The sequence below is a fragment of the Rhinoderma darwinii genome, chromosome 12 (assembly GCF_050947455.1).
Source record: "Rhinoderma darwinii isolate aRhiDar2 chromosome 12, aRhiDar2.hap1, whole genome shotgun sequence".
NCBI classification, from domain to species: Eukaryota; Metazoa; Chordata; class Amphibia; order Anura; family Rhinodermatidae; genus Rhinoderma; species Rhinoderma darwinii.
The window spans coordinates 56,738,424-56,752,104 of NC_134698.1; the positions used below are offsets into that span (position 1 = coordinate 56,738,424).

At 44.0% G+C, this 13,681-nt stretch overlaps 1 protein-coding gene and 1 long non-coding RNA gene across 2 annotated transcripts in view; one reads left to right on the forward strand and one right to left on the reverse strand.

Annotated features, from left to right (window-relative positions):
- The window catches only part of LOC142664551 (uncharacterized), a 186,220-nt gene that overhangs the window by 160,532 nt on the left and 12,007 nt on the right, over positions 1-13,681 (forward strand). The gene's annotated exons all lie outside the window — the stretch shown is intronic.
- Positions 1-13,681, reverse strand: part of ITPKA (inositol-trisphosphate 3-kinase A) — a 128,190-nt gene that overhangs the window by 37,195 nt on the left and 77,314 nt on the right. The window contains exon 2 of the mRNA XM_075843709.1: positions 10,740-10,830. Within this exon, the coding sequence (XP_075699824.1) occupies positions 10,740-10,830 (91 nt within the window). The remainder of the gene's footprint in view (positions 1-10,739; positions 10,831-13,681) is intronic.

Here is a 13,681-nt window from a genome sequence, read left to right on the forward strand (position 1 = left end):
GGGAGACCACAATGGCTCCTGGTATTAGTCAAGCCAAGACCTAGGCTCCATACTATATACAGGGGCATAACTAGGAAAGACTGAGCCCCATAGCAAACTTTTGATGGGGCCCCTTCCCTGGGTGCCACACACAGCCCCCCATGTAGATAGTGCTCCCTGTAGATTCTGCCATACATCCTCCCTCTGTAGATCGTGCAATACAGCCCTTTGTAGATAGTGCCCCCCACATCCCCCTTGAAGATAGTGCCATACAGCCCCCCTGTAGATAGTGCCCTGCACTAGTGCCATAAAGCCTCCCACCTCCCCCTTGTAAAAAATTGTACTCACTTAGGCCCTGTTCCTGCGATGAACAGAGCTCCGACAAGATTATTGCATAGGCTGGGGTGATCCAGTGACGTCATCACGCCGGCCAGCGCAGGGATACTGTCCCTGCGCCTGATTGGCTGCAGGCCGAACGTGGCCTATTAAATGGCAGAGCAGGGAGATACCACCCTGCTCTGCCATAGTGTTCAATAGTATATGCGTCCTTGTTGGAAGGTAACATTCGTAATAATATCAGAAAGTGAATATACAACTCAATTACTGGAAAATCAATCGTATGGGCAGTTGCCTATTGTAAAGGGTATCTGATTATCAACAGGATGATCTTGCTGGCCTTTGATGTGTATCCTGAGAGACCATAGAATGAACCCCTGCGGTGCTGGAGGCTGCTGTACCTTATTACTAATGATACTAATGAAGGGCACACCTGTGCGTAAAAGGGACAGCTATTGTTTTGGAGAGCCATAGAAACTGTAATGACCGGGGAGTAGGGAAACGGACAAGTGAGCCCTAATCTACCCGCCACTCTGTCCCTGCCTACTTGCAACGACCCGCCCTAGGCGACGGGGTACAACTGGGCGGCGGTCCCTGCACTCAGTAAGTGCACGACAAACATACAAAGGAACACAAGCAAGGGAAAGGGGCAGTTGCCCACGGCAACACCGTGAGCAACCAGAGTGGTGAACGAGCCGAGTCAAGCCAGGAGTGTGCGAGGTACCAAACGAAGAGCAGAAGAGTAGTCAGTAAGCCAGGGTCTGTATGGAGCAGGAACAAAATAGAAGGAGCTGTAGCTGGGCCAGGAAACCACACGAAAAAGAATAACAAGCAAGGAGGAACAGGAAATGCAGGTATAAATAGACAGAGGGCGGGAGCTAGCTGAGTCTGGCCAGGCTGCGATAGGCTCTCCCACTCCTAAGCCTGCCAGCCTGAGTGGTGGAAGCTGGAGTCAGTCTCAGGGATGTAGATTCAGGTGCTGACTGATTAATTAAGGGAGTTAACCCCGAAGCTGTGCCTGGCAGATCCTTTACAGAAACAGCCCCTGTGGTGTCAACAGACATTTCAGTAATACCAATGAAGGTTATACCTGAGCTTGGAATGGAGAACTATTGTTTTAAATAGGGTAATAAATACAACCCACTCCCCGGGATATCAACAGACCTTTGGGACAAGTGCCCCTGGGAAAAAAAACTGCCTACAAGACTTATTCCAAGTACAAGAACGCCATCGACAGGAAGATAAAGACTGCTGCGATAAAGATATCCATATGATGGAACCGGAAGCTGATTGGAGAGAAGTCATCAAGGAGGCTGGAAGACACCGAAGTAAAGGGTGGAGCTGTGGAGGTATGTGGGTGTGATTATGAGTGCATTTGATATATATACAAGGCCAAATTGCATTAGATTGGCCATTTTCCTGCTTAGATACCACAGTGAATAGCGACCGCGGCATCTAAGTCAGACAGAAGGGGATGTCCTCACTGCCACCCCATTGGCCCACTGCAACGCAACCTAATGAAGGCCCCCAGGTCTGCCATCTTTGTCCTCTTATTAAGCCCTGTTTAAGTCTCCTAGAGGGACTAAAAAAAAGGTAAAAATGAAATAAATTCTGTTTTTCCATTTTTTTTATAGTAGTTAAAAAAAAGTTTCCCATTTTCTTCCAAAGTTGTATAAACTACGCAAAAATAAACATAATTGGTATTACTCTAAAAGTCTGAATTATTCTAATATAACATTATTTATCCAACATTTTTAATGCTGTCGAAAAAAAGAGAGCAAGAATTGTTGGCTTTTTGACAACTTACCCTTCACCCCACCAAAAAAATGAAAACCAAAGTGATCAAAAAGTTGCATGTACCCCAAAATGGTATTAATAAAAGCTATAGCTCGTCCCGCAAAAAAAACATTCAAACAGTTCCATTGATAAAAATAAAAAATAGGGGTCTCAGAATATGGGAACACAGAACAATTTGTTTATTGTAAAAATAGTCCTCCTTCCTCATTTCTCAAATTCAAAAATAAAGAATTTACAAAACAAAAATATATAAATTTAGTATTACTGTATTTATATTGACGGCTAAATGAAGTTGACATGTCATTTTTACTGCAGGGGGAACACCGTTTTTTTTTCTCTACCCCAAAAAAATATTTTTAAAAGTTTCTCAGTACATTACAGGCTCTGTTCACAGTCTCTCTCAGACAGACACGTATTGTTGCAGATATAACAAATTTATATTTTTTTAGGCCACTTTTACAGCCATAATATGGTTCAATCAACTCCAATAAAAACCTGAAAATGTAGATGTATAAATTATAGTTAAGTATTAATTATAGTTAAGCAAAAAAAAAAAAAGATATAAAAACACACAAGGTGCAGATAGAGCATCATCTGATTGAAATAGGGGCAAGCGATGTAATTGGTTATGCGGACCTAGTTGTGTTGTGCTAGGGGAACAACATCCAAAAGGAGCATTTCTATGTAGTGAGGCTGTAGCCTGGATTCTGGTCCAGGCAGCTCGTGCCCAAAGGTAAATGTACAAACCGGAGAAAATTTAAAAAAGGATCGGGTAGACAGATAAAAATCTGATGGATTTATTTCAAGGTGTATAAAAGCAACGCGTTTCAAAGCCAGAACAGCTTCTTCATCAGGCAAAACAAAGATGACAATTTGTCGGAACGCGTTGCTTTAATACACCTCTAAATAAATCCATCAGATTTTTATCAGGTTACTCGATCCTTTTTTTAAATACAATCTGAAGATTGGCAGCACCGAGGAAGTATTCAGATTTTTTTTTTCTCCTATCTGTACAGTTAAACAAAGTATCACACTCCTCAATTGAAAGCAGAGATATATGGGGTTGTTACACTATAGAGATGCTCTTAGCTGTGCCTGTCTATGTCATGGAGAAAACTTTTTGGTGGTTTTCGTGATTAGTGGAGCTGCAGGGCCAAACAAAATATTTAATATTTTTATAATTCTTAGTGCAGCGGTGTTACGATTTTTTTTTTTTTTACTAAAGGAAAAAAGCTGTGTTCCCTCCATGTGATAGACAGGGACAGGTAAAACACAAGGACCGCTCTAGAGTTTGAAGCCCTATTAAAACAGCTCCCGTATCTTAGCTACCTGGTCCCCTGTGAGTGTGACATGGGGTAGAAGTGGGATATTGGGTTTAATTACAATTTTCAGGTTTTGAGTGGAAAAAGGCTTTGAAACAACCTGTTTTGTCCTTGAGCAAAGTCAAGGATATCATTTCTTTTAATGTTGCGCTTTTTAATCTAATGATTGGCTTCTGATGTTTTTATTCTTTATTGTAGATTAACTGCCTTGGTTTCCTAAGCATGACTTGTACACGAGTAAATCATTAACTGCCAGTCAAGGTTAGAGCCACAAAATTGCCAGGTGCTCCCCAATGCTTTTAATCTGTAAGAAACACAAGAGCTCAGCATAGCAAGGCTCAAGACAATGGTAGCGACAACACAGGTGGATGTGTCTGAAGGGCATCATTGAAGTTCAGAGGCTTTCAGGTTGTTTTGTACAATCTCCCAGGCAATGGCATATTACACTATTTCCCATGAGAAATGTAACAGAGTGGCATTAATGACGTTCTAGCAGACAGACTACTCCAGCTGGTATTGCGCAGCCTTTCTTATCGCCATCAGCCAGCCCATACTGTACACATTGGTGTTTATGGAAGGAAATCCCCTGACTAAAATACACAAGGTTTCAGATAATGTACAATATTGTATAAAGTGTATTTCTGTGACGTCCTAGAACAGAAGGCTCTCCGGACATGAGGAGATGAATATGTTTTTTTTCTTTTTTGTTCGAACGCTGTACTCGGCTATCTCCGGCGCTCCCATAGAGAGCGATAGCGGGATAGGATCCACCTGTAATCTATCACATCTAAGTTATGAACTTAGACTGACATTTTTATAAAACAAAACAAAAAATCACTTTCTTTTTTAGTTTGTTCATCACGGCGTTTCAAAGGCCATAACTCCTTCATTTTTCCGTCCAAATAGCCGTATGAGGGCTTGTTTTTTGCAGGATGAGGTGTATTTTTTTATGGCATCATTGTGGGGTACATATATATTTTTGGAGGGACTCGAAAAAAAGCAGCTATTCCGCCATAATTTTTTTTTCGTTTAATTTTTACGGTGTTCACCATGCGGAAAAAAATTACATGTTACCTTTTTGTGTAGATTGCTACGATTACAGTGATACCAAATTTAGATTTACATTTTATATGTTTAAAGAAACGATCTCCAGCGGGCAGCACATGAGAGACTGCCACATACCCTAAGGGTATGTTCACACGGCCAAATTTCAGACGTATACGAGGCGTATTTTGCCTCGTTTTACGTCTGGAAATACGTCTCAAATACGTCGGCAAACATCTGCCCATTCATTTGAATGGGTTTGCCGACGTACTGTGCAGACGACCTGTTATTTACGCGTCGTCGTTTGACAGCTGTCAAACGACGACGCGTAAAAATACAGCCTCGTCAAAAGAAGTGCAGGACACTTCTTTGGACGTTTTTGGAGCTGTCTCCAATGAAAACAGCTCCAAAAACGGACGTAAAAAACGCCGCGAAAACGGAGTGAAAACGCCGCGAAAAATGCAAGTTGGTAAAAAAACTTCTGAAAAGCAGGGTCTGTTTTCCCTTGAAAACAGCTCTGGATTTTCAGACGTTTTTGTTGACTACGTGTGAACATACCCTTAAAGCTACAATCAACATTCAATTACAATGATTGGGTATGTATATTGGCATAATAAAGTGACTACCATAAATTCAGATAAACACAATTTATTAGACAAATGAAGCCACAGTACATGGTTAAAATAATTTAAAATAGCATCAGCATGCTCTATACGTGGACCGCGGGCCGAATGCGGCCCCTGGGGCTGTCATCTGGGACACAGAGCCGCTAGACTCTCGAATTCCCTGACATCGCTGTCCACATATGAACAGCGATGTCTGGGGCTTCCCCAGAGCCGGAGTCCCGTGCAGAGCGCTAGTACCGGCTCTGCTCCAGGACTCTGTGGTATTCCCTGACATCGCTGTCCATATATGGACAGTGTGTCAGGGTCTTCCCCAGAGCGGAGTCCCGAGCAGAGCGCTAGTACAGCCTCTGCTCCGGGACTCTGTGGAATTCCCTGACATTGCTGTCCATATGTGTGTCAGGGTCTTCCCCAGAGCAGAGTCCCGAGCAGAGCGCTAGTACAGGCTCTGCTCCAGGAGTCTGTTGAATTCCCTGACATAGCTGTCCATATATGGACAGTGTGTCAGGGTCTTCCCCAGAGCGGAGTCCCGAGCAGAGCGCTAGTATCGGCTCTGCTCCGGGACTTTGTGGAATTCCCTGACATCGCTGTCCATATATGGACAGTGTGTCAGGGTCTTCCCCAGAGCGGAGTCCCGAGCAGAGCGCTAGTATCGGCTCTGCTCCGGGACTTTGTGGAATTCCCTGACATCGCTGTCCATATATGGACAGTGTGTCAGGGTCTTCCCCAGAGCGGAGTCCCGAGCAGAGCGCTAGTACAGGCTCTGCTCCGGGACTCTGTGGAATTCCCCAGAGGAGGAGTCCCAGTGATGTCAGGACCACAGCTGGAGTCCCAGGAAGAGCCTACTAGCGCTCTGCCCGGGACTCCAGCTCTGCAGTTGCCCCTGACATCTCTGTCCATATATGGACAGTGATGTCAGGAGCAGAGCTGGAATCCCAGGCAGAGTGCTAGAAGCGGCTCGGCTCTGCTCCGGGACTCCAGCTCTGGGCAAGCACCTGACATCACTGTGGCAGCATCTGCGGAGGGCACTGTAGCAGCATCTGCGGAGGGCACTGTGCCAGCATCTACCGAGGGCACTGTGGCAGCATCTACCGAGGGCACTGCGGCAGCATCTACCGAGGGCACTGCGGCAGCATCTACCGAGGGCACTGCGGCAGCATCTACCGAGGGCACTGCGGCAGCATCTACCGAGGGCACTGCGGCAGCATCTACCGAGGGCACTGCGGCAGCATCTACCGAGGGCACTGCGGCAGCATCTACTGAGGGCACTGCGGCAGCATCTACCGAGGGCACTGCGGCATCTACAGAGGGCACTGCGGCAGCATCTACAGAGGGCACTGCGGCAGCATCTATAGAGGGCACTGCGGCAGCATCTACAGAGGGCACTGCGGCAGCATCTACAGAGGGCACTGCGGCAGCATCTACAGAAGACTCTGCGGCAGCATCTACAGAAGACTCTGCGGCAGCATCTACAGAAGACTCTGCGGCAGCATCTACAGAAGACTCTGCGGCAGCATCTACAGAAGACTCTGCGGCAGCATCTACAGAAGACTCTGCGGCAGCATCTACAGAAGACTCTGCGGCAGCATCTACAGAAGACTCTGCGGCAGCATCTACAGAAGACTCTGCGGCAGCATCTACAGAAGACTCTGCGGCAGCATCTACAGAAGACTCTGCGGCAGCATCTACAGAAGACTCTGCGGCAGCATCTACAGAAGACTCTGCGGCAGCATCTACAGAAGACTCTGCGGCAGCATCTACAGAAGACTCTGCGGCAGCATCTACAGAAGACTCTGCGGCAGCATCTACAGAAGACTCTGCGGCAGCATCTACAGAAGACTCTGCGGCAGCATCTACAGAAGACTCTGCGGCAGCATCCACAGAGGGCACTGCGGCAGCATCCACAGAGGGCACTGCGGCAGCATCCACAGAGGGCACTGAGGCAGCATCCACAGAGGGCACTGCGGCAGCATCTATAGAGGGCACTGCGGCAGCATCTACAGAGGGCACTGCGGCAGCATCTACAGAGGGCACTGCGGCAGCATCTACAGAAGACTCTGCGGCAGCATCTACAGAAGACTCTGCGGCAGCATCTACAGAAGACTCTGCGGCAGCATCTACAGAAGACTCTGCGGCAGCATCTACAGAAGACTCTGCGGCAGCATCTACAGAAGACTCTGCGGCAGCATCTACAGAAGACTCTGCGGCAGCATCTACAGAAGACTCTGCGGCAGCATCTACAGAAGACTCTGCGGCAGCATCTACAGAAGACTCTGCGGCAGCATCTACAGAAGACTCTGCGGCAGCATCTACAGAAGACTCTGCGGCAGCATCTACAGAAGACTCTGCGGCAGCATCTACAGAAGACTCTGCGGCAGCATCTACAGAAGACTCTGCGGCAGCATCTACAGAAGACTCTGCGGCAGCATCTACAGAAGACTCTGCGGCAGCATCCACAGAGGGCACTGCGGCAGCATCCACAGAGGGCACTGCGGCAGCATCCACAGAGGGCACTGAGGCAGCATCCACAGAGGGCACAGTGGCACTATCTAAAAAGGGGCTGCCCAATCTTGACATGTGTGTCTGCCAAACGCTGCCAACTGAGCTGCCGAATTGCATTTAGCGACACTTAAACTGGAAAACTGGATTGTTGAAATAAGCACGTGGAGAAATATCTCAAATTTTAACCTAGCGGTATTATTATAGTAATGTAGTATTATTATTATTATTATAGTAATATAGTGTTATAGTAGTTCAAATAAGTAATTTATTAACAATAATTTTGTGTTGTATCAAATTTGAAAGTAATGCGGCCCGTCAACTTTCCATTTTCTCTATATGCGGCCCACTTACCCTGCCGAGTTTGAGACCCCTGCTCTATACAAAGAACTTGGGAGCTGCCACCATGATAAGTGGCCAATAATAAGCCCCCACTGAAGCTCCTATCCCCTCAACACAAAATGCTAATACACCATCAACCACATAGTCTATCAGAAAAAATATACATGTATGAACAAAAGGTTGCATCATTATGCCAAGTAATCTCTATAGCAATATTACCAATGCTGGGGATAGGGGACAAGAAATGCCCATTGCGTATCGCCACAATGTGGCATCCTCAGGGGGGCTTGTAATGTGGTAAAGTGCTGGTTTTATATTGAAGCCCCCTATTGGAGGCCATTAACATTTAATCGTTATAAGCTGTGTGCAGCCATGACAGCACACTAACCTTCGCTCATGGCGGGCACCATACCAACACACATAAACTGTGGCGTCTGTGTGTATGCACTGTACATGCGCCGGGGCCGACGCCCGATTTTGTAGAACTTTAGTATTGAATGTATATCATGATATATGCATGTCTTCTGTTTCCACATAGTGCTTGTTTGGCCCATGTGTCCTTTGACCAGTGTTTTTAATTCCCGGTGGGCATCAGCCTTATGCGCAGGTAGTAGCCACTCATACTTGGTTTTATTGAGGGATAGTATACACATATGCACATATATGTATGTCCTTTAACCCCTTAACGACATGCCACGTACATGTACGTGACAGTCGTTTAGGTGAAGTATGGAGCTCGCTCCATACTAGTGGGAGACCCCACTGCAATGGGCGGAATCAAAGATCACTGGCAGGGCTTCAAAGGAGACTGTCAGTAAAGCTATATACTGCAATACATTAGTATTGCAGCATATCATGCAAGCTGGTTCGAGTTCCCTAGGGGGATTAGTAAAAAAAACTGTTAAATGAAGTTTTTTTTAATATTCCCCCAAAAAAATTTAACGTTAAAAAAAAAAACCTTTTCCCATTTTTCCCCTAAACCAATGTTAAAAAAAATAAAAGTAAACATAACTGGTATCGCCGCGTCCATAAAAGTCCAAACTGTCACAATATAGCATTGATTAGTCTGCTTGGGGAACGCCGCAAAAAATATAGATATAAAATGCAAATTGCTGTTTTTTGGTCACCTTGGTTCTCAAAAAAAAAATAAAAAAAAAATGATAAAGTCTCATGTACCCCAAAATGGTATCAGTAAAAACTACAGCTCGCCCCGCAATAAGCCCTCACATCGCTCAATTGACGGAGAAATAAAAAAGTAATGGCTCTCAGAATGTGGCGACAAAAAACTTTTTTTTTTAGCAAACAGATTTTCTTCTAAATGTGGTAAAACAAAAATTTGGTATTACAGTAATGTAATCAACCCATAGAAGGAGGTGAACATGTAGGATGCTGTAAAAACAAACCCCCCCCCCCCCAAAAAAAATGGCGTAATCGTTTTTTGCCCATTTCACCCCACAAATATATTTCTCAGCTTCCCAGTACATTATGAGGTACCATAAATGATGCCATGATAAACTACAACTTGTCCCACAAAAACAAGCCCTCATACCGTTATGTCGATGAAAAAATAAAAAAGATATGGTTTTTGGTTATGCCCCAATTAGGAATATATGAAAATGAAAAAAATCGGATATGGGTATTACTATTATTTTTTTATTATTATTTCAGCTAAATAAAACCACTTTTAATGGAAACATTTTTTTATTTTTATTATACGGAGAATGCTATTTTTGGTATAATAAGCTTAATTAAACTGTAATTACCTATTTTTTTGGTATTACAAGGGGACTTCAAAATGCGATCTTCTGATCACTTATATAATGCTTTGGTATATCAGTTTTGCCTGTTAGTGCACTCTATTAGGCGTGCCTTTGGGATATCGCCATGGGGGCCTTTGCTAGGCCCTCAAATGCCATGACAACTCACCAGCACCCCGCAATCCTGTTGCGGTGCACCGATGGGATGACAGAGGGAGCTCTATCCCTCTGTAGCTACTTAGATGCCACGGTCGGCATTGACTGCTTGAATGCTGCATTCAAGGGGCTGTTGCAGCGGGATATCGGCTGTATATTACAGCTGCCACCCGCTGTGGATGGTGCGGGTTTATGTCGTCGTGCTCGATCCTTGTTTCTGCTGACATCTACCATGGGGAGACCTCCATATACCATAGATAGTCGGACGGTTCCAATGAAATCAGAGGGTTCGGCTGACTCATCTAATGTGTTATGGGCAACATTAATAATGGGGTGAGCCGTAAAAACCCACTGCTAACATATAAGGAAAAGTGGAAAAGAAGTGCTGGGTGTTTTAAAGTGTAGCTAAACATTCAACAAACTTCTGACATGTCGTAGAGACATGTCAGAAGCTTGGATTGGTGGGGGTTCGAGCACTGAGACCCCCACCAATCGCTAGAACGAAGCAGCTGAAGTGCTCGTGTGAGCGCTCAGCTGCTTAGTTTCTGTTCGGCTTTTTCCGGAAAGCCGATGTATCGGTGTACGGGCTCATAGACTTTGTATTGAGTCCGTACACCAATACATTTATTTCCGGAAATAGCCAAACATACACTAAGCAGATGAGCGCTCACACGAGCACTTCAGCTGCTTCGTTCTAGAGATTGGTGAGGGTCTCGGTGCTCGGACCCCACCAATCCAAACTTCTGACATGTCACTATGACATGTCAGAAGTTTGTGAAACGTTTAGCTACACTTTAAACACTCCTCAGTGAGTAATAGCAAAGGGGAAACTCCGACTTTTTTTTTAATGTCATTTAATTGAACGTCATCTCCACCACACTCACCTGTATGGCCAGCAAGCTGCACCCAACGTCTCTTGAAAGGGCTAATAACAGGAATGTTCACAATGGTTCTGATCTTCTGCCAAGCTTTTTTCTGCAAGCAAAAGGGAGGCAATTAAGCTTATGTAATAGCACACAAGGGACATTAATGTGATCCAATAGTAATAGAAAACTAAATTCATCCACACAAAAAAATTTGAAAATCAGTCTACACTAAAACTTAGGATGAGAGCCACTTTCAGACAATGACCTCTCCATAGTAGACTTGTATTTGTAAATGAGATAGAAACTAGTTTTATTTCTATAAGACAGTACCACATCATAGCGTAGCCATAAATAATATTATCTGTTAGAACTGAATATAAACATCAAGTGGCTGGCCTAGTCCTGCACCATTCAGCATGTTGCAGCACAGCTGGGCAGGGGTCTGTCTCTTTAATTCTGCTGTAGAATAGACATCTGTATAACCTAATAGAGCCATGTAAACTGGATTACCTGATTAAACAAGGTCGCGCACCATTGCACAAACATGAAATAATCATCATGACACATTAGAAAGTGCAATAATCTGCACTCCCAGCTGTAACTGCAAACGTCTCTGCTCCTTATCTTATTGTTTGCAATGTTCCCCTAATTATATAAGATGATATAAAGTATAAAGTGGGAACTCCATAACTGCTGATACCCATGATACTCACAAGTAATTCCTCTTCCCACCACTTGACCTTTATCATATGAAGCATTACACACGTGTGAATGTGCACATTGTACTTCTGCATTCAGATAATTGTAGTGACTGAGGCCCTTGTATTCTTGTAAGTGCAACCTATTTTTGTTTTAATTTTTTTTAAGATTTCACAAATCACCTTCCTTTTTTAAAATGTTTTGATGACACTTAGTACAGCCCAGCAGTTATGAGCGTGAGCATGGAATAATTTCCTTGGGATGTTATGTAAGAATGTGTATAGTTATAGTATTGCAATATGACCCCTATTTACTGCAACTACTAAAAATCTGCCTGATCTCGATGAAAGAAACAGTAGGGATCATGCATCAGTAGGGAAGTTTGTACTTTTTGAAAGTTTCCTAGGGCATTTCATGAATTTGTTGCAATCTGATGAGTGGAAAATCTTGATGAATACTTAGCCATGTAATATGTTCCCATATAAGTGTAAAATATGTGCACAAAGTGAGGTCCATAAAGACATGGTGACAAGTTTGGGGTGGAGGAATTTGAGTGGCCTGCACAGAGCCCTGACCTCAACATAATAAAATTGGAAGCCAGACCTTCTCGTCCAAAATCAGTACCTGATCTCACGAAGGCTCTTTAGGCTGAATGGTCACAAATTCCCACAGAAACACACCAAAGTCTTGTGGAAAGCCTTCCTATAATAGCGGATGCCTTCATAGGCCCAAAAGGGGCCCAACTACAAATGAATGCCCAACAAGCTCATATAGAGTACCCACAAAAGTAGCAGATCTATTGCGGATTTTCCGCAGTGTTTCCACGGCAAGATCTGCATGTGTTACCTGCAGGTTTTGCGGCGGATTTCCCCCCTTCCACATTAAAAAGGGTGAAATCCACTGTGAACATCCTGAACAGAATGGACATTTAAAAATCTGCAGAATGCTCTGATTTTCGTGTGGAAAATGTTAGGCAGAATGTAGATAAGATTTGTTCAACTCTTATTAACATAGCTGTTACGATAATCCGCACTGAAAATTCAAAGCATTTCCATCCTGTGTGCAGGGGGCCATAGGTGTGATGGTCAGGTGTCCACATACTTTATCCATATAGTGTACACAAGCACATAAATAATTATTGAAACAGTAGGAACAATCTCCACATGGGAAATATTTTCCATCATTGAAGATATTTTGTAAGGTGTGGCCCTTTAATGATTAGTTTCCTGTGGAATATACTGGTTCTTCTCAAAGAATTAGAATATCCAAAATTTTATTTATTTCAGTAATTCAATTCAAAAAGTGAAACTCCTATAATATATATATTCATTACACACAGATTGATCTATTTCCAGCATTTTTTTTCTTTTAATGTTGATGATAATGGATAACCGTTAATGAAAACCCAAAATGTAGTCTCTCAGAAAATTAGAATATTATATAAGTCCAATTTCATAATGATTTTTAATACCGAAATGTTGGCCTACTGAAAAGTATGTACAGTATATGCACTCAATACTTGGTCGGGGCTCCTTTCACATGAATTACAGCATCAATGCGGTGTGGCATGGAGGCGATCCGCCTGTGGCACTGCTGAGGTGTTATGGAAGCCCAGGTTGCTTTGATAGCGGCCTTCAGCTCGTCTGCATTGTTGGGTCTGGTGTCTCTCATCTTTCTCTTTACAATACCCCATAGATTCTCTATGGGGTTTAGGTCAGGCGAGTTTGCCGGTCAATCAAGCACAGTGATACTGTGGTTATTAAACCAGGTATTGGTACTTTTGGCAGTGTGGGCAGGTGCCAAGTCCTGCTGGAAAATGAAATCAGCATCTTCATAAAGCTTGCCAACAGAGGAAAGCATGAAGTACTCGAAAATTTCCTGGTAGACGGCTGCGTTGAGTCTGGACTTAATATAAGACTGTGAACCAACACCAGCAGATGACATGGCTCCCTAAACCATTACTGACTGTGGAAACTTCACACTGGACCGCAAGCAACTTGGATTGAGCCTCTCCCCTCTTCCTCCAGACTCTTGGACCTTGATTTTCAAATGAAATGCAAAATTTACTTTCATCTGAAAATTGGACTTCGGACCACTGAACAACAGTGTTGGTCCACTGTGTTGTATCAACTCCAGAGTCAACGCAGCTGTCTACCAGGACATTTTTTGCACGTTCATCTGCTGATCATTCCCCTGTTTACACAGGGCAATTATCGGCAACGAGCGTTATATTAAAGAGGCTCTGTCACCAGATTATTAGT